This window comes from Eleginops maclovinus, chromosome 22, assembly GCF_036324505.1.
Source record: "Eleginops maclovinus isolate JMC-PN-2008 ecotype Puerto Natales chromosome 22, JC_Emac_rtc_rv5, whole genome shotgun sequence".
In the NCBI taxonomy this organism is placed as follows: domain Eukaryota; kingdom Metazoa; phylum Chordata; class Actinopteri; order Perciformes; family Eleginopidae; genus Eleginops; species Eleginops maclovinus.
The window spans coordinates 6,666,496-6,687,241 of NC_086370.1; the positions used below are offsets into that span (position 1 = coordinate 6,666,496).

A 20,746-nucleotide genomic window follows, 5' to 3' on the forward strand; every position below is an offset into this window, starting at 1 on the left:
GCCGGCCTGGAGGGTTTAACTTGGACGGTGTCAGATGTGCTGTGGAACACATTTTTGAAATTAACTTTTTCATTGATTATTTCTGGAACTACAGGCATTCTGTTTCAATGTAGGTCAAACATACCAGGTTGAGTTGATAAGCAAGTCAACTGAATTAAACTCTTAGGCCTGTTCAAAGAAATCTTTGATGTTCATTTGATTTGTTTAAAAGTTAACTTTTTCTTATGAATCTCCTGAATTTTGTGATTATTCATCATTGATTGTTTTACTCAGTTGAATATATATTTTTTTAGGCAGTCTAACAAAGACAATCTTGCAGAAATATTGATTAAATAGCACGAAAAAGGTGCAATTCATAATCAAGAAAATGCAGAAATCAATGAACAAATACACTGAGTACGGGTGTTTTTGATGATGGTGGAAGTGTGTGTTAAGGTTTTTGTGTGTGTTGTGATGGTGTGTGTGTCTGTATCAAATATGGTGTTTGTTGTTGAGATTCCCTGTGTGTGTGTGTGTGTGTGTGTGTGTGTGTGTGTGTGTGTGTGTGTGTGTGTGTGTGTGTGTGTGTGTGTGTGTGTGTGTGTGTGTGTGTGTGTGTGTGTCAGTAAAGAGGATCAGTGTGTATTTGTATGTCTGTATGTCTGTGTTTTGTGAAATGAGTGCTGAAGGTGTTTGTGGTGTTGTTGCTCTCTGTTTTCTCCATGTGTGTGTTTTTGGTCTTGTTGCCATATGTTCTTGTGTGTGTATTTTGCTCCTACATTAGACCCTCTGTCCACATCAGCATCAGTACCTGGAATATGAGCGCCATCTGCTGGCTACTGGCTAGAAAATGCCAACATATCAGTACTTTCTAAATGTTTCTTCAGTATGAACCATTTGTCCATCATGAAGATATATTACTATTCTTCTTCAGAGGTGAAAGTAGTACTCAGATCGTGTACTTAATTAAAAGTACCAGAGTGTAGAAATACTCTGTTACAATAAAAAATCCTGTGTACAGTAATTACTGTACTTAGTTAAGTTACTTAACACCTCTGCTATTCTTAGCCATGCATTATATTATCAGACGCATGTAAATAATACAATTCCGCATTTTTTGCTCACAAAGTGTATCCAAATAAACAATAAGAAAGAATTTAACATAACAAATCAGGAAAATGTGTCCTCCCGAAAAATGATTCATCAATGACTTTTGCATTTGAAACATGATTTGGCTTATTTCACATAAAAGCTGAAAATAAAAATGAAAAGGGGGAAGCAGTAACGTTTGGCTGTGGCCAGCCCTAACCTAACATTAATCTTGAGCATGTGTTTCTTCATCCCATCTAGACTCTGACTTACTGGACCTCTTCAGCATACGGAAGAGCCACTTTCTGAACATTAAATTGCAGGGGGCAGCAATATTTGTCCTAAAGAAATGTTTTGACTCATAAACTTTCTGAAGTATTGAGTCAGGAAAAGCAAATCATTGTTTATTTGAAGTCTTGTGTTAGATCTGACCAGTATCAGCTTGCTTTTCTTTTTACTGTAAGTGAGAATACATTGAAGCACAGCTCAACTCTCTTTAAACTCATAACTGCTTACTAACTGTAAGCATGCTGGTGTGTAAACCTGCTTTAACGACTTTTGATGTGCTTCACTGAGTCTTCATTTGCTTTTCCAGTCCAGTCTGAGTCTCCCCCTCAGGGACTGAAAATCAGTGCATCAAATTTGGATTATGCATCCTAATTAACACGAGAGCCAACCTCACCCTGCTGACTGTCTTGTGCTTTTGAAAGAGAAACTGGAATTTACAGTCAAATCCTATCTGGGTTCAGTTACAGGGCCTTTCACAAAACAAACCTCTAAAGACACTCGACCGTAAAAACATAGAACAATTTCCTTTTGTTTTTCGTAAACTGATTTTGAGAGACATTTATTTTACTAACTATTTCGAAGGTTGCCTTAAAGTGATGTCTGAGCTGGTCATTAAAAAAGACAAAATGTGGTCTCAGTCAGTTGGACTTAGAACTGTTTGAAAAAATGTGCAGTAGAGCAACACATTGATGAATAGATTAGCCGTTGACAGAAAAATAATCGCCAAGTAATGTGATAAAAAGTTAAAGAGGACATAAAATGTTTGTGGGAGAGAAATTCCCTCTGGAGGGATTTGAGTCTTTGCAGACCATTTACATGCATAAAAACCTTTAAACACGCTACAGGAAGGGGAACACTACAAAAAGCATGATAGGACCCCGTTAATTGTCAAAGTAATACTTCGTGCAACAATGACAAAATATGCTGGGACATCACCTTGTACTTTGAGAAACTGGGATGGACATGTTTTACTAAGTTCAGACATTTTATAGACAAACTGATAATTTGTTTGAAAATAATCTGTGTATTAATTACACAAAATAGTCAAACAAAATACTATGGGGAACAGTAAATATCATTTTGATGTTGATGGAATTTGTTTTCCACAAGATGGCAACCTTGCCTTTGTCTCTAAAGAAACTTCCACTGCACATTTAGATGAATACAAACCAGTACATGTATTCCAGATAGAACACACAAAAAGTTTAATTTAATAGTTTGTTCACCCTTTATATTTTAAATTATATTTCTGTATGTGTACTCTAAATCAAACGCCTAACTTTCTACTGTAATTACTTAGTAATAGGACAAATACTATTGGCATGTGACTGACTGTATTTACAACAGTTTTGCCAATTTTTAGAGGCATAAATGTAATTCTAATTTCAAACACAGCAGTCAAATGGGAATACAAAAGCAACAAATAATTTTGGATGGGGTAACAAAAATAAGCCCAACGATTTAAATAGCAATGAAAAGATATGACATGGTTAAATGAACTGTAAATTATTCAATGATGTTATATCCTCAATTCCAGTCGACTGTTTAAAACACATAACACATTACAGTGATCCCATTCGACGACCAAACATCATTTTGTAAAGGGTTGGCGTTTCATAATTGTGTTTAAATACACCTGCAAACATTAAATAAACACACTTAAACAACAATAATAATCTATATATAAAATGTGATCTGAACTCCACACAAAATAATCCTACTTGTTCTTCCAAGCGTCTGCATCTGTCCATCAATTTAATATCACGACTGATCAGTATCCAAATCTATTCGTGTAGTGAGTGGGTGCCCATGACCCAACATCACCTGTCAGCACGTACATGATTTGTTATGGTTTAGTGGATGTCAGATGAGTAGCCTACTGCAATAAATTAAAGTTTACTATCACGGTTTTTTCAAGGTACTGACTTCAATATTATCAGAATTAGTATAGCAGCAAACATCTGTTTGCTATGTTAAGTTGCAATGGGGTGTTGTCTACTTAAGCAGAGAGAAAATGAAGTAATTCTCCCTTTGCATTTGTTCTAATCCGAGCTTCTCTGTGCTTTGTATAGGTGAGCATGTGAGTTTTTTAGCTGTGACTCAATTTGTGAAGCTCTGTACTTACATTTGCTATTTTTAGTGCATAAATGCATGCAAAAGCAAAATATCTCATAATGCAGTGCATTACAAGAACCTGGATGATGCACTCACAGTGGTCAAAAAGATAAGTGTGGAAAGCTGGACACTTCTCACATTCATCAATCGCCATCTTGGCTACATAATGGAAGGAACACCCCACTATAAAAATAAAAGTTATACATGTTTTTTTACAAGGTTAATGGAGAAATCTGTAATGATTTACTATGGCGAAACAATAAGGTTACAAGCTAGCTAGCTATTTAACAGCGGCAATTGTCAATACAATTGATGGCACAGCCACGATGTGTCAGTCAAAATTCACACACTGTATAAGTGTTAACAGCCTACCTCATGCAGTGTAGTTTGGGGGAGTGTCTGAATTGGGACCATGTGCCCTGCTAGCTGGCTAATGCTAGTGTTCACCATTCTGCACAGCACTCGTTATTCATGGCAATACTGCTGACGTCCCGACTGACAGCATTGTTAGACAATGGTAATGGCCACCCCTCTGGTTCCAGTTGCCATTATTTGCACTGTTAGTGAAATAATCACTGTGAGATGCTGGCTGTCGCCATGTGGACGAAAATCCCTCTGATCCTAATTCAAAATGACAACCTTTATGGCAGAAGAGTTATAAGACTGGTTTGATGCCACTCAGAATACAATTAGGTACCAATTTTAAGGGCAATGTTTTCGCGAACCGAATCTGTGGGACATTAATGCAAGATGCAATTGGTAAATTACTATTTTTCAAAAATGGAATCAACCGATTACTTTGTGATTTGAAAATGCAAAGTAACTGCAAGAAAACTAAAACTAATGATTAAATCCTTCGCATTATTAAGACATTTTGAAAAAAACATCAATATCACTGAAGTTCTTTTTTTTAGATTAATTCATTAAATTACTTTTAAGATTTTTGAAGGATCTGCAGGAACCTTGTATACACTTGAACCTTGTTAAGATTATCATGTTGGGTCAAATAACCTCCTCCACTTCCTGCTTCAATAATTTGCAAATGAGTGTTAAGTCTGGAATACTAAGCTTCTTTGGATAAGAACTTGTTTCCTGTGTATGGCAGTACTGATGTGATATTGTCGTCAGACCTTTGTCGTTCAGATATCACACTCAGTCACCTCATCGTCACCACAGCAGTAAGTTATCATATCCTCATTGTGCATTGTTTGCAGATGACACAGCATAGATTTAGTGGTAAAGGTCCATGTTGACTAAAATAGTGTGAATCAGTCCTTGCAGAAGAATCAGTGCTAATGCAATTCTCTCTCATTTCCTCTCATCAGCACAAATTAGATCAGAAGCTCTGAGATGTAAAAGCTAATGTGTTCGGACTGCTGGTGATTTCCCCCTGAACTCACCCTCAGATCCAGCTATCTACTACATTACTCACACCACTTCCACTTCCCATTACTCCTCATGTCATGTGCTCGTGAAGGATCAGACTCCAGGAGATGACCTCATGTGTGGGTGCGAGTGACTATGAATGCTTCTTTGAAATGTTTTAATTGTTCTGAGGTTTTATTTTGGTTTGAGCTATGACACGTATTCACTGGGTAGATATATAAATATATAGCCTATATAATGCCACATCTTATTCTAAGAGAATCTGTATTAAGGGTTTTCCTCAGAGGCTTTCTATATGTGGGACACTAGTCCACATATAATACAAAAGTATTTCAGGAATATTCAACATTGAAGCAAAAAAACTGAACAACAGAGGTTTTAAAAACATGATATTAATACATGGACCTTCCTCAGGACAATTGGTTATCCAGCCTTGGGTAATATGATATGGTGGGGGCAACATTAAGTGAGAAGAGTAAGATTATTCTACTTATTCTAATACATTCTTTACTTTTTTATCTCTAGTAAATCAAACAATAGTCAAATTAAACTGCATCTTTTTATTCGGCATTCTCAGTTATTCGTAATGCATAGCCTTGCTTCTGGCCCTCTTTCCTGGATGACATCAGTCAAGTACTGGCCCCTGCTACTGTATCTTCATATTTATTATTAATACATTACAAAAAGATATAAGTGCACTGTGTGAATATAGTGTTAGCATACTTTGAGTATTGCTATAGAGAATATTACTAATAGTCAAATCCCCCACTTTTATATTACCCTACTTTTACTATAGCATCATACTTGAGACTTTGTTATAACATATTTACCGCAAAGTAGCGCATCTCGTTTGGGAGCACGCAGACAGGGCACCGGCCTGGCTGTAACAGCGCTAGCATCACTTCACCTCTCCACGTTTCCAAGTAGCTGCCAGTGGAGAGCCACATCCTCCTCCCTCGCTCATTGGTGACAGGAGACGCCCATCACGCGGAGTCAGCACCGGAGCATTCCCTTTCCGCATGCTCCGTCGGAAATGGACGACTTTTCCCTTTACTCCATTGGATTGAGCCTCTGTCAGTCGGTTTGCCTCACGCGTAACACAGTCCGCCTCTCCGGCTCTCTGTCTGCTGAGACCGCCGTCATATTGGCTGCTAGAAGCAGCGGCGATCGAGGCAGAAAAGAAGACCCCCGCTATGACGAAGAACGGGTTTTCGCGGCACCAGAATAATAATATATATTTTTAAACACATTTGATTAGTATTTAATGAATTTCTTTTAAAATATCGGGATGATACCGTCAAGTTTACGCGTACCTTCAGTGCTTTCATCCGACACCGTGGTCCGCAAGGGGGATGTATGCCTGACTTCTCTTAATAGCCATTTTTTGCAGACAAAGAGAGCTGTTGAATAGGGCTTTCAAACGGCACACGGGTAAGATATGAATTCGAGAAAAACACCACTACATGTCAAGCATGTCACCATTGTCTGCTTTGCAAATGCAAGCACTACAGCACCGCTTCATTTATTTGTGTATTTTTTTGGGTCGCTTTTTCACTAGCTAACATGCTAACCTCGCTAGCTGGTGGGTTAGCCGAAGCTAACTAAAACGCTTGAAACTCCCGTTCTAGGAAATGCTAACAGTTAGCATTTTTGACAGCTCGTAAGCCTGAACCGCAAGTTAGCAAATCAGTCTGGATTTAGAGTTAAGATAGTGTTGTGTCTGTTACCAACCAGCGTAGAGTAGTTTCATTTTTTCCCCTGAAAAATATCACCATATTTAACTGAAGTCACAAAGCAAGCTTTGCAAATGTGAGCTGAGTTAACGATATCGTCGCGGCTACATTTAGCAGTGTGTTGGGATTTGCTGTGGATGGTTAACGTGTTAGCAAGTCCGCTAACTTGGCTCAGAGCAGGGAAAAGTGGGCCTCCAGAAACCTAAAGGCCTTCTAACCATTTCTATAAACCAGCTTTAATGGCGTTAGATCGGTCGTTGTGTTGCCTTCTATTGACATTAGGTTGTTGGTAATGTCTTAAATCTGTTAGTATAATTACATTTTAGTGTCCATGTCAATCTGTTTAAAATCAAATGATCTCGAAGACAGTTTTTGTATGGTAGGGATGGATTCGTGTAACGTTAGTTAACATTAAGCGTTAAATCTTAAAATTAAAGTTCAGATATATTATGCAGTTCTTATTACTTGACTAATATGAGTTACTTGGTTTTCTGCCGGATTTGAATCTTCTTTTAAATAATTACTAAGTCCTAATACAGTGCAGAGTATTGATTTATTTTAAAAAAAAAAACATAGCACTGTTAATGCATAATAATGGCATATTTAGTTGCAGAACTATGTATTACTGTGCATATTTTGCCTCTATTTGGAAGGTTTTTCTTTTGAACCCTAAATGCATTCTGATGAACAAACAAGTGAATAGTTTGCCATAACTTGTCTTTTTTAAGTTTCTACATTTGCAGTGATTCAAATGATACGTATAATCACTGTGATTTATCAGTCATTTACATACCCTGTGTAGCTTTCTGCCATCCCACATATCTTTCAGCATGCAAAACGGTGCAAATATCTCATTAACTCTGGTCTGGTCTGAGCAGAGAAGGCGTCCTCCCTTAATCTTGTCTTCTCTACAGCCCTCTTAGATCAGTATGATCCCAGGAGAATGGGTGTGTTGGGCTGCTGGAGAGCAGAAGTAGCCTAGTTCTGTTTCAGTACCGCTCTCAATGGTTGTGGACTGGTTTGCACTTTTGGTGTGGCCATTGTTATCAATGGCAACAGCCATGGAAAATTATATATGCCTCTAGTTCTAAGTAATATTCATTCTTAAATGATCTGAGAATGTTTAATTATAGGGCATATATTTGCAATATGAGATGGTTTTTAGTGTTGTGTGTCCTGCTGGAGACAAACAATTTAACGTTCAGGTGGAAACATTACATAAATGAATTAATCTTGAGTATAACATTGACATTTTGGAGTGAAGCACCAAAGCAGAACAAGCAACCATGTAGGAAATGTATACGTTTTCAACCATACTGCAATAAAAGTCTGTTTTGGAGTTGTTTATAGATTGTAATAATAATGGACTAAAGCTAACGTAGCAGACTAGCTAACCAGCACTCTGGAAGTGTGCTCGGCTGTTAGTGGTCATTTTAGGAATTTCTACATCAATCTCTTAATTGGTTAAGTACTGAGAAGATTTTTGTCCTGTTTTGCATATTGGTCTATAAGTAATTTTACATGTGCTGAGAAATGAATCACTTGAGATTTTGACCAACTTTTTTTTTAGAAAAGGACTCACTTTGGCGAGCTCCAGGTATGTTCAAAACAGCTGGACACCCACCGGGCACAGCCTCACATCATGTGTGCGACCTGATCAAAATGCAGGAAAGCTAACAAAAAGTAACATTAACATTTCATTATCTCTAAATGTTAAGCGCTACAAAGTGCTGCGCTAAAGCCTATTGTGGCAGTGTAGCGCCGGACTCAAATGAAAGCACCCCTATTTTCAGTCATTTTGTGGTTTTTTTTCTTACAAATTACTTGTTAATAGGTTTTGAGCCATCTTTCGTTCTGTAAAGTCCCATTTTCATGGTACTTTACGCCTTTCATTCTGCTCAGGTATTGTATGTGTGTCAAAAGAAGACATGCTCATAGCAGTCTGATAAATACTGTTTATTATGTGATTCTGGTATAATCCAGCTTGTGGTAGATATGGATAGGCTGTTTTATTTGTTTTCTTACTGTTCAGGGACATCCGTTATTGCTTATATGTAATGGGTTTATTGCTAAACTGTGGGAAAAAAATCCTACTTGAGCACAATTTATGTTTGAGACCTTGCCCCCTATTAGCTCTTAGTCTGGGTCACTTGAACTTTTCATTGTTTATGCTTTTGAGGCGATTAGCAAGCTGAGGGATAAAACCCAGCAACCCGGATGGAAAGTCCGGCCTATCAAGATGTAGCTGATATAACATTAGCCTCACAATTCCAGTTCATCTCAGAGGAAAGACAGCAGGGTGTCAGATGCAGTTTCAGATAGTTCCGTGTTTGTATACTCGCAGTACAGGATCAGGACTGTTGTTGGCAAATTTAGGTTGCGGCTCGTAAGACTTTGTGCTCCAACAATAACTTTGGCAAATGAAGGACACTTGTTTGCATGTTTTTCTTTCTGAAACCGAATTGGCTGGACAAATAGTTCAAGTACATTTTGAGCCATGTTGCTCCTTTTTTGATGAAGCCTTCCCTTGCCTGTCTCGGTTAGGCAAAATGACTTTATAAAGAGTTGTCAACATTGCGGTTACTCTGCAGCGTGTGGTATTGTGGTAGAGATGCACTGCTTTAGTTTAGTTAGGCAGATTTTAGTCATATTGTTCCAGATGGTTTATAATATTCCATATGCAAAGAAGTATATCGGACTCATACTTATAAGAATATCATCAATACATTTAAATGACCTAGACTGCCCCAACATTTTTTGAAGTTTAGCAGCAATAGTAATTATTAATCAGCGATCACAATTATCTTCATAATTGATTTTCATATTATTTTTAAATGTTTGATTTTCTAAAACATCGGAAAAGATTAAAAATAGACCTATCATCCTGCAGTTTGAAGGCGGTGTTATTTTATATTTATAAATGTAACATTCAGAGTACTATAAGCAAGAAGGTCAGCACATTTGATTACCATTAATTTCCAGGTTCAAAATAGCTTGCAAATTATTTTAATGTCATTGTCTGATTGGTTATTGAATATCTTTGTGCAGCTCTAGTTAAGCAGCATCTTGAATAGCATTAGCTTATTCGCAATGTACTCTGTTGCCATGACGTCAGGAACTATAGTCAGAGCCTGTGCTGTGGGTACAGTGCCCGTTGTTTTACATATAACACAATAAAAGGTGTTGCTAACCTTAATGAGGTAAACGGGTCAGCTCACCAACAAAAACGTCTTTATTTTTGCCTTGTGTTACAGAGGTGGGAGATGGTCAGGGTAGGCTGAAACTCAACTCTGGTTGAATCAGCTATGCCAACAACATAGGTATAGTACACAACGTCAACAGTACAACAGCATACAACCTTTAAAATACAAGTGAAATCATCTGACATGCACAAAATGAAATCTAATCAGTAAGCATAATATGTGTAATTAAATCAGTTTGCAAAATGGATCCTGGCCCCAGCTTGCAGCACTTTATCAACTTTCTGCAGAGTATTCTGGGACTGAGTGTGTGTGTGGGTGATGCAGTGATGAAATGGGATTCATTTTTTTAATGCAGACATAAAGTTTAAAAAACATATTTGTCACAATTATTCCAAATTCAGTTTATTGATACAAACCATATTTTTACAAGTCTGATTACATTTCATCAGGGAAAGGATTCTTAACACTTTCAAGTTCTCTCAATTTGCATTTGTTTCCTCTGGATGTTATTTGTTAAAGTGTAACATCACTGGTGCTACATCTCATGCCAATGGGGATGAAATAAGGATTTTCTGTACAAGTACTTCTGAGAGGATACAAGGAGTACATCCAAGGAACATGACAATGTGCAGCACTTATCGAGGCTTATTGTGCAGATGTCCACAGAACAGGACATAAACCACAGCAGTGAGTCACTGTGCTGTAGCTGAACCGTGCGAGTAAGATACTTTTGTCATAGCAAAAGATCCATCCCAGGCTGTTATTTTGTGGGCAACGTGTCCCATACATCATACCATGTCTGTCAAGTGGAGCGCCGTCGTATGTTTTGAACACAAAGCCAATCGATAAGGGGGATGACAGTGACGTCATGAGTTTGTTAGTGATAGCCTTCGAACTGCCCTCGGCAAATCAACTTAATCAGCCACGTGCTAAAGACCACTGTTTCCTGTGCATCAGAACCCCTGTCTGTCATCGCTGACTGTGCAGAGACATCATGTCTTTTTGTCAATGTTACGAGACAAACTTGAGGCAGATCAACAAGATGTCTGGAAGTCTTCTTTTAGCCCAAAGGCAGATGGGGAAAAGAAAAGAAGTGGGAGGGAAATAGACTACCAATGGAGGGTCCAAAATCCTCCTTATTGTGTGCCTTTTTAGCTCAGTGAATAGCACATACACTTAATGCTGACAGGGTTACCCATTGACATGTTTAATGCTTTTGAGCTGTACATTATGCAGCTTGTGCTGATGGATATAGCCGATGTTTGATTTACATCTCAAGTGATAAATGTTCAAATGCAGTATTGCAACTTATTTTCTGAAGTAATAGCGCAAACTTAAATGTTACAAAGTGAGAGTTCTTGGTTATTTTGCATATTTGCAAGTTATTCAAGTGTCTTATCATTTGATGCAGTGATTTGGGTTTGCTAGCATTTGGACCAAAAATACATCCAGAGAAAGTGTCTTGAGTTAGAAAGAAATGCTGCATTGTTGAGTTCTCCAGTGTTTTACAGACCACCTACCTGTGGTGACTTTGCTCCCTATAAAATGAGCAAAATTCGAGCGCAGTTTGGTGCTGCTACTTCCAAATCCCTGTCAACATGCTAGCAGAGTGATAAATCAGCAGCGAATAAGAGTGTGTGTGCATGTGCCTTATCTGCTGCTGCTACAGGGAAAGTTTTTGGTCAGGTCTAGACTGGCGCTGTAATACAGTACATACCAGCAGATCAGCTGTGAGCAGATCCTGGGTTCATTTATAGCCGTGGCCTTGTGTCCCTGCATGTCTGCCTGGCAACTCCTAACTCTGCTGTTCCAACTACTCAAGCTCACCCACCTCTCAGACACTTTGGCCCCGTTATACACTCACCATGTCAAATTACTAGATACACAGTAGTCTGGGGGACTTAAATGGAGGACATTCTTCAGGACCCTCATTAAATGTTTCGAGTCTTCGTCACCTGTGATTTAATCTGCTCTGTCTCCTGTTATCTCCAGGTCCGAGGGGCTCCTATTGATGAAAAAAGTGGGCAACATGTGGAGCAACCTAAAGAGTAGATGCCAGACACTCTTTCAAAACAACAGCTCAGGACCCAGTGAGAGCAGGGTGGAGGCCGATGGCGTCCACTGTGTGGTGGAGCTTGGCCAGGGAGGCAGCTCAGGTGAGGCGGAGGCATCAGGATCCTCCAGCCCATCCCGGAGCCTCCTGCCAGTGCCGATGGTCACAGCAGGACGGCGCCATCACAACTGTGTGTCGGACATCCCTCAGATAGTAGAGATTACAATTGACAAGGACACTGAAGATGTGCGGGGGGGATCGGGTGGTGTTCCCCTGGCCCGAAGAGACTCATATTCCCGTCATGCTCCATGGGGTGGCAAGAAAAAACACTCATGTTCCACCAAAACCCAGAGCTCTCTGGAGACAGATAGGCGGTCCGGGCGCCTGCGGGGGAGCGGGAGCCGCAGGGACCGGCGCTATGGGGTCAGCTCCATCCAGGAGATGAGTGACTCTGTATCCGGAGGACGGAGTCTGAACGCCCGCTCTCTGCGGCAGCGGCTCAGTGACACCGTCGGGCTATGCTTACCCCTGCCCGCTCGCAGACGCCCCCGCTCATCTAAGAACCCTGTCGCCTCCAAACGGAAGATCCACCTGACTGAACTCATGCTGGAGACCTGCCCCTTCCCACCGGGCTCCGACCTGGCTCACAAGTGGCACTTGATCAAGCAGCACACAGCACCGGTCAGCCCGCATTCCTCCACAGCCCTGCTGGATGCCTTTGACCCAGCCCACCCATCCCCCGAGGACGAGGAGGAACGCCTGCGCGAGCGCCGAAGACTTAGCATCGAGGAAGGTGTGGACCCTCCACCTAATGCACAGATCCACACCCTGGAGGCCTCAGTGCCGGGCTCCTCTCTCTACAAACTGGGACCAAAGATGGCTCCTTGCACCGGAGAGGCCTCTGGGGAGGGCCGGGCGTCAGGGGCTGGCAGCTCTACGAGCGCCGCATCATCGGGGGCCTGTGCACAGGTATTGGGGGCTGTGGCGTCGGCCCAGGACTGTGACTCAGAGGAGGACTCCACCACCCTCTGTCTGCAAGCCAGGAGGCCCAAGCAGAGGCACGCCTCTGGGGACGGGCACCTCAGCCGGCAGCAACCCGGGCCCTGGAAGGTTCACACTCAGATAGACTATATCCACTGCCTGGTGCCGGACCTGCTGCAGATCACCGCTCTGCCCTGCTACTGGGGCGTGATGGACCGCTACGAGGCTGAGGCGCTGCTGGACGGACGGCCAGAGGGCACCTTCCTGCTGCGAGACTCCGCCCAGGAGGACTACCTCTTCTCCGTTAGCTTCCGCCGTTACAACCGCTCCCTGCACGCCCGCATCGAGCAGTGGAACCACAACTTCAGCTTCGACGCGCACGACCCTTGTGTTTTCCACTCTTCCACCGTCACAGGACTGCTGGAGCACTACAAGGATCCCAGTGCCTGCATGTTTTTCGAACCGCTGCTTACAGCGCCTCTCCATCGGACCTTTCCCTTCGGCCTGCAGCACCTGGCACGAGCCGCCATCTGCCGCTGGACCACTTACGATGGTATAGGCTCTCTGCCGCTGCCCCCTGCCCTGCAGGACTTTCTCAAGGAGTATCACTATAAACAGAAAGTACGAGTTCGCTGGCTGGAGAGGGAACCGCCACTCAAGGTCAAATAGGGTGGGCTTCTCCATTGCCTGTACACACACTGCAGGAGGATTACAGAACTGAAGAAATTCCTCATCAGCCAATGAGAGGCTCTATTAACATGGCTCTCTGGTGAGGGATGGGATTTAAATGTAACAAGCTATACAAGATTCATTCTAATCTTTGTTTTAGTTATTACTTACATCACAGAAAATACATATGATTATATTCAGTATAACGCTGTCTGGCAAGCACATGTTTTTGTGTTGAACAGGTTGTTTTGACAGGGAGGGAAGGCACAAATATCAGTGCTTTGTGTCTTTGCTCTCCTGCTTTGTGCTAAATGTCTGCCTGATCCCACACCATCACCCTGCCTGTAGACCTGCCTGCATGCCTCCCTTACTCATCGCAATTTGCTATTTAGGCCCACATGGCTACATTGTACAGTTCACTTTGTGATTTCTCAATTTTTTTTTCTTTCCTTAGCTTGTCTAAAAGCACCTAGCGGAGCACCTTCCCGACAGGGTTTTAAGGTGTGTGTGGGTTGAGAGGGCATCTAGAGATGTGTTTGATTTATTGGAGTTAGAGCTTGCCCCATGGATGGAGCTTCGTAAGGCACATTCTTTGCCATCTCTTTGCACGCATTGATCTTCAGCTAAGCCAGGGACAGATTCTCAGAGGGTCCATGAGTTCAGGACAGCACATCAGGGATATGAAGTGCTTTTAAGTACTACAGATAAGTCCTTTTGGAAAACAGTACTTCCTCCTTAGGCAGTAAAAATAAATGATGAATCCGTTAACTGTGTCCTCTGTATTCAGCAAGCTGAACTTGTCAACTTTATTCCCACTGTGGAGCATTGCTTTCAAAACTAAATATCTTCTCCCATCAGTCCCTTTTTAAACAATTACCAGTGTTACAGTTGTCACATCAGTGTGTTCTTCATTAGCCACAGATGCTTTTCGCTCTGTGCGCACAGTTCATTTCATCTTTTGTGAAATCAAGCTCTTTGACACTTGTAACGTTGTTGCTTTGAACCTTTGTTAGCGTAACGAATACCAACTGATCTTCGCAGGAATTGAAAGCACGTGTGATGAGCTGTAAGTGAGACAAAGAGATGGAAAGGGTTGATTTGAAAACATGGATGAACTGATCTGCTCAGGCTCGCCTGGAATACGCTGTCTCATGAGAGGACACCATATTGTCATAACCTGCGGAGAACTTAACAAGAATCTGCTTGTTGAAATTGTTAACTCCCACGATTTGGTTGTTTTACATTTTCCTCCTTAATTTATATTTTGTGTATGAAACCATGTGAAATAGTGTTTTTATGAAGAGCAGTGCATCCCTAACAGGAAAGAGGTGCTGTAGCCTTTAGGACTTAATGTCCCCTACTTTACAACCTTAATAATATATAAGGTTTAGACACTAACAAATCCCCTCGATGCCCAATGGCATTTTAGTCATAGCTATAGCACTAAAGGCTATCACTGACTCTGGAGAGGTTGGCATTACTCCTCGAGCTTTAGTTACGTAATCTGAATGATTTTAGTTGTTACTTGGGACAAAAACACTGCTGCTGGCAATTTCCGTTTGGTTCTCATTTGGAGGAGAGAATAAGTGTACCCTATGTGCCTTTTTGAGAACCCTTTATCTTATTCCATAATCAGTTGCTTTGCAGTCCAACCTGCAACAGGAGGGACTGAAGAGAACAACGATGAAAAGGTGCATGAGCTCCAAGCTCACTAACTTATGGTGCACGTTAAAGTTTTTGATAACATTTCAGCGGTGCTATGTTGGATAAGCTATGACGGATTATTGAATCGATAACTTGTACATTAGTTTAATGTGTTTTCACTCGCTAATGCATGCATTATTCTCCCAGTCAGGGTAGTATTAGGTTGTTAGTGGGTCCAATGCCAGCCCTAATGTAGCATATTGAAAGATATTATTGATGCTGTAATCTGCAACACCTGGACATACAGATCAGAAAAGTTTTGTTCCAACCTCTTATGAAAGTGCCCAATTAAGCAGTCAGGAATTAGATATAAACTAATTATTGAGAAATAGTGTTTTTAACTCTTGTAATAGCAGTACACATCACTTAGGCTAAAAACAAACTGAATAAGTCTACCTTTTAGGATTTTGCACATGACTTTGGGTGAAAACCAGCAGAGTAATAATAATTACCATAATGCCACAAGGTGATGTGTATAAACTACAATATTAAAGCTCAAACGCACATAGAAATCGGTTCTCAAACTAATTCATTTTTTAGTTTGTGTGTGTATCAGCCCATGTTTTAAAGAATTGTAGTTCTCATCAGTGAGGATGAATCACGAACAAATGTTTCCCATGGATATCTGAGCCTGTGACCAAAGCTCTTGCCACACAGCTATGTGTAATAACTTGTTGTATTTCAAACCAGTGAAAGCTAGCTCAACTCTACAGTATGTTCGACAGCTTTGATTTATTCAGAACCTGGCCCTTTCGAGCCCACACCTACACACAGAAAGGAAGACCGAAAAAGAAAAACCTCCGCCAAACCATTAAGGTGTTTTCACTCGTTAATCAGGCAGGAAACGAGACACTTTTATGCAGGTGCTAAAAGATAATTGCTGCAGTTTAACATTTCTCATATCTCCCTAACCCATCTGAATGTTCTCTGCTGCATTGTGAACATTTCTTCACATAAAAGTCCCAATCATTTTCCGTTGCCCCGCACTTTGTTCTCAGAAAGCTTGAATATGGCCTGTGTGTATGTGTTAGGAGTGGCAGGAGTGTGTGTTGAGCAGAGGAGGGGAATAAGGTTGACATTTGCTTGTATGTGCACTTTCTGGATTTTTTTTTTATATAGCATCCACACTGTCGAGTAGAAGAAATGAAAACCCTCACACATTAGCTCACTGTCACCTGCCCATCATGCTACTGAAAAGCAATAACATCCTTTAAAGTGACCCGCCCCACTCGCAGGCACTAATCACAGGCTCATTTTACCACGTTAAATTCACCGGGTACTAAAAGGGCCACTCTGTGTTGCCTTATGGCTGCTGCGTGGCGGAGGGAGGCCTTTTTTTATTTTGATTATTCTATCCAACTGCTCCCCCTCCATCGCTGCTGATGTGGAGGGGGTGTAGAGGGAACTAAGACGTGTTAGTCCCACCCTCTACTCTCTATCAGACCCCATGTTAAAATTAAGGAGGCCGAAAGATGGCTTCCTGTCGTGGCTCACGGTGAAGGCTAGGGATTCACTGAAGTAAATAGCACTTTAATCGTGTATTTGTGTTCTACAGTGCAGTCTGGAAACGTGCGGACGTTGACAAGATTTCATTGCATTTGCTCTTTACTCCGGCATATTGGACCTAAAATAAAAAGGTTGTCTTTAGTGACAACTTTTTCTCATCTATATTGGTGTATAAATGTTCCTTTTTCAGAGACTTATCAAACTTCATCATATTTAGTGTTTCTCTGCTATGGTGGTGTTCTGCCAATTAGGACTGAAATATTATTTTAGCTGTTATTGGATTAATGCATCCAAGATTATTTTAAGCCATGAATTCTTCACCAATATGCTGCACTAAAGAGCCAGAACTGAAACTTTCTCACCGTCCACATCTCTCATGGACAGCACTGTCCGTGTTTTAGCTGAAATGGCGAGACTTGTGTGAGTGTTAAGCAAGGAGCCGGTGGTCCTGAGATATTTCACTTTATATTCAGGCTTTGTGGCGACAGTGTTCTTCACCATGCTGCAGACTCGGTGTTGTGTGGGAGTGTATCAGTGTAACGGACAGAGCCACACGGAGGGTCCAGTGGAGGGAGGACGCAGAGTGGACTGTGAGGGGTGATGACAGTGACTCCTATGAACAATGCCTCTCTGCTCTGCTCCCAAACACCCCCCCCAACCCCTTTATTCTCAGGCAGGCCCATTGCAAGGAGAGTCCCAGGACCCTCTCAACCCAGTTTTCCCCATGGGAAATATCTGAAATGAACCGTAGCACATGTTTGCCATATAACCCGTAGATTTAGCAGGAGAAAAAAACCCATTGTATGTATGATGAATGATGGAGTAATCTAATAGGTTGGAGAGACGTTTTAATCTTCTGTGGTGCATTAACTGTCTGGAACACAAAATATTTGCACACACTATCACTTCCTCTGACACCTGCACCACCCCAGGTATAGAGTGCTGTAGGGAGGACGTTTTCTGTTAGCCAAACCCGGAAGCATCACAGGCTCCCTCGACAAAAAGCAATGACATACACACGTTTATGATACTTGCACGCTTTGTTCAGCAGGTTAATCTCTACATATGAACAAGACTTGTTTTGTATTTGAAGTATACATTCAATCCCAATAATTAAATAGCTGGCCTAAGGCTATAAAGACACTATGGCTGGATATTTGAGCGTGTCACCACCGCTAAGCTTGTGTTCACAAGTGGGCTCTTTTCTGACGTATTTCACTGACGCCATCGAACACAGCGTGCAAATCTCTTAAACTTGTATTAACTACAGACTTGTTTGAGGTGAGGGAATCCGAACGTGCTGAAATGCTAACCCATTTCCGGGTTTGAGGACAAAATCCTGCACCACTCTATCCACACCCTCCCACCACCCAACCCCCTAAAGCCAGAGATGTGTAAAACATGGACCACATTTAGCCAGCACCACCTTTCTGTGTTACTCCCCCCCCCCCCCACCACCACCACCCCAAAAAGGGAGAGCAAAGATAGGTGTTTACGTGTATATTCTGTGTTCTTGAAGAAAAAAGATAAGATGCCGTGAACTATTTCGACCTTATATTGTCATTAGTATGACACTATTTAGCTGCACTATGCGAGCCTCGATTGTGGCGAGAAACCACTGGGTCTGGATTTGAGACGCTAGCTGTCCCACTAAACTACAGCAACACCCCCCCGCATGAAGGACTCCTTACCAACCCACCCCCCACCACCACCTCGGTACGACTCATGGTTTCAGCTCTTAGAGGACAAACAAAAAAAGGAAGATATTTTAAACATTTGTTCTTTCATGTTCCCATATATATTTTAGAAAGCTGGGTTAAGTGCTATATGCAAACAGAAAAAAGATGTATGAAAGAACTATTATTTTTCATTATTACTTCTCCCTAATATGCAATGGAGTGTAGTGTAACAATGGTTGCAATCCTCTGTCACTTTAATGCTGTACGTGCACATTGGTTGCTGTGTGGATGTGGGTGCCGAGGCAACAGGACTTGACAATGATGGGAACTAATGGTTGTCACTCCGCAACACCGCCGTGTTCCCAGACTGCCTTATTCGTTCTGACCAATCACAAGGGCCCTCCTTTAAAGTCCCGGGCCGCAGCCACTGCCACAGGCCGAGCAGGCTGTCGTCAGACGAATATCGCCGTTCCATTCTTTTTCTTCTGCTTTTCCTCGCTTTCTTTTCTTTCCTTTATTTCTTTTTTTCTGCTGTCAGGTAGGATTTGGAGCGTGTAAATGGCATAATCATGTTTCACATTTCACTGTCTGTTCCGTGTATCTGCTTCACCATTCAAAGAGAAAAAAATACAGTTGTTTTCCAGTATAACCTGTTCATTTTAAAGAGCCGTATGATGCGACACTTGTAGCTGTCACTCTTGGTGCTTGGCTTACGCTTCATTGTCTTAATATTCCAAATAAAACTGTTAAGTGTAATCCACACTGGCCCATGATATAATATTGACTTTGGCTTTCCTTTCTTTACTCTGCACTTGTTTAGGTGTCTTGGCAGTGAGTCTGATTTGGTTAGAGTTTAGGATGTGTGTGTTTGATTGATCTGGATCACTGAAACGACATCTCATCATACAGTAGAAGCAATTTCTCCTACCAATTCAAGTTTCCAACCGGACATCTCCCTTATTCAAGTAGCTGCCACATTTTAATACAAAAGTGTCTCCTATCTTGCCTTGGATTGTTTTAAAAAAAAAGCAATATAACTGTTTAAAATCGGATATGACACTAATATACTGAAACCTACACCTACTTCCTTTTCAACTTAATTGCAAAAGGGTATAAAAATAAATAAATGTGCTGTCAAAATTGACATTGACGAGCCAATAATGATTTTCACACTCATTCTACAGCTGAAATGTACATTTCATATAGTCAAAAAACACTGCTGCAGTCAAGGGCAGATCTAGAACCAGAAAAATGTCAAGGAAAAAAAACCGTTACGCAGCGTACGTTCTTAGTACAAAAAGAGCTACAAAGCAGAAGCACTGAACTTATCACCCTAATTCTAGGCTCAGATTAAATACGTTAATTAGTATTAATTAAATCAGCATACTTTAACAAAAAAACGTGTGTACGTTTTGTTAAATACAATCCAGTATGCATATTATATTACAGCTAAAAATCCCCCTTAATACAGGTTTATTTACGCTCACCCCCAATAAATATGGAGTGAAGCAGAACATTAAAGAACATTAAATTATGATCTGTTTCCAACAGATTTAGACTTTCCTGCCTGTTGAATGTTTGATTTCCTACCCATGCAACACTGGAATCTAATTCTACAAAGAGTATAATAATAAAAACGTGTAGCTTAATATTTGTTTCCTGCCTGAATGCAGGAATACCAGGTTTAAACATAAGTTGACAGAAAAAAAAGCTGTGCGGCTTACAAATGTGGATAATTAATTACAGTTGTCCACATTATGAACAAATCTTCAAACTCTTTATCAGAGCCACAATTCCTTTTTACAAAAACTAGCACTGGAGAGAATGAGCATCATTTTTCAGTTACAGGAGGTGCAGTATCTTCTGAGTTCTTCCTTACAGTTTCTCCCATACCGTGCAGCCGCTGGTTCAGCCTTCCTCCCCCGTGGACAGATGTCCTGCCGACAGACACGAGCAAGCTGCCTGGAAGTTCACAGTTAAGTATTTGTTCATTTAAAATGAAGTATAAATAGCATGTGGGTTATCGGTTTCAAGTTAGCTACCCAAGGCTTATGAATAATTGACACTCACACGGGAGGAGGGTGAGGGTGAGCTACTGAGCAGAGGAGTAAACTTTCTGTGGGCTCATGAGGACAAGAAACCAAGAAAACTGTATAAGGAACATATACAGCACACCAAACGAAATTCCCCTGTTAAAGCCTCCCGCACACCATAATAGAAACCAATAAATTGTGGAATCTGGAGTTGGATGTGGGTCAGTGACGACAGGAGGAGGATGAAAGTGCAGATGATGAAGTTCTCAGTTTATCAGCAAGCCGAACCCTTCAGATTGCATCTCTGTGTGGCCCAGTCAGCCCTGTC

General features: G+C 41.2%; 1 protein-coding gene across 2 annotated transcripts; it reads left to right on the forward strand.

Moving 5' to 3' along the window:
* Positions 1-5,904: 5,904 nt before the first annotated feature.
* On the forward strand, positions 5,905-19,163 carry socs5b (suppressor of cytokine signaling 5b). 2 transcript variants are annotated; one of them, XM_063875014.1, is made up of 2 exons: positions 5,905-6,288; positions 11,786-19,163. In XM_063875014.1, exon 2 carries the CDS (start codon positions 11,805-11,807, stop codon positions 13,494-13,496), a length of 1,692 nt encoding a protein of 563 aa, XP_063731084.1. In that variant the 5' UTR covers positions 5,905-6,288; positions 11,786-11,804; the 3' UTR covers positions 13,497-19,163. The 2 variants fall into 2 exon arrangements, with proteins under 2 accessions (XP_063731084.1, XP_063731085.1); XM_063875015.1 differs by lacking the exon at positions 5,905-6,288 and adding an exon at positions 9,844-9,910.
* Positions 19,164-20,746: the final 1,583 nt, after the last annotated feature.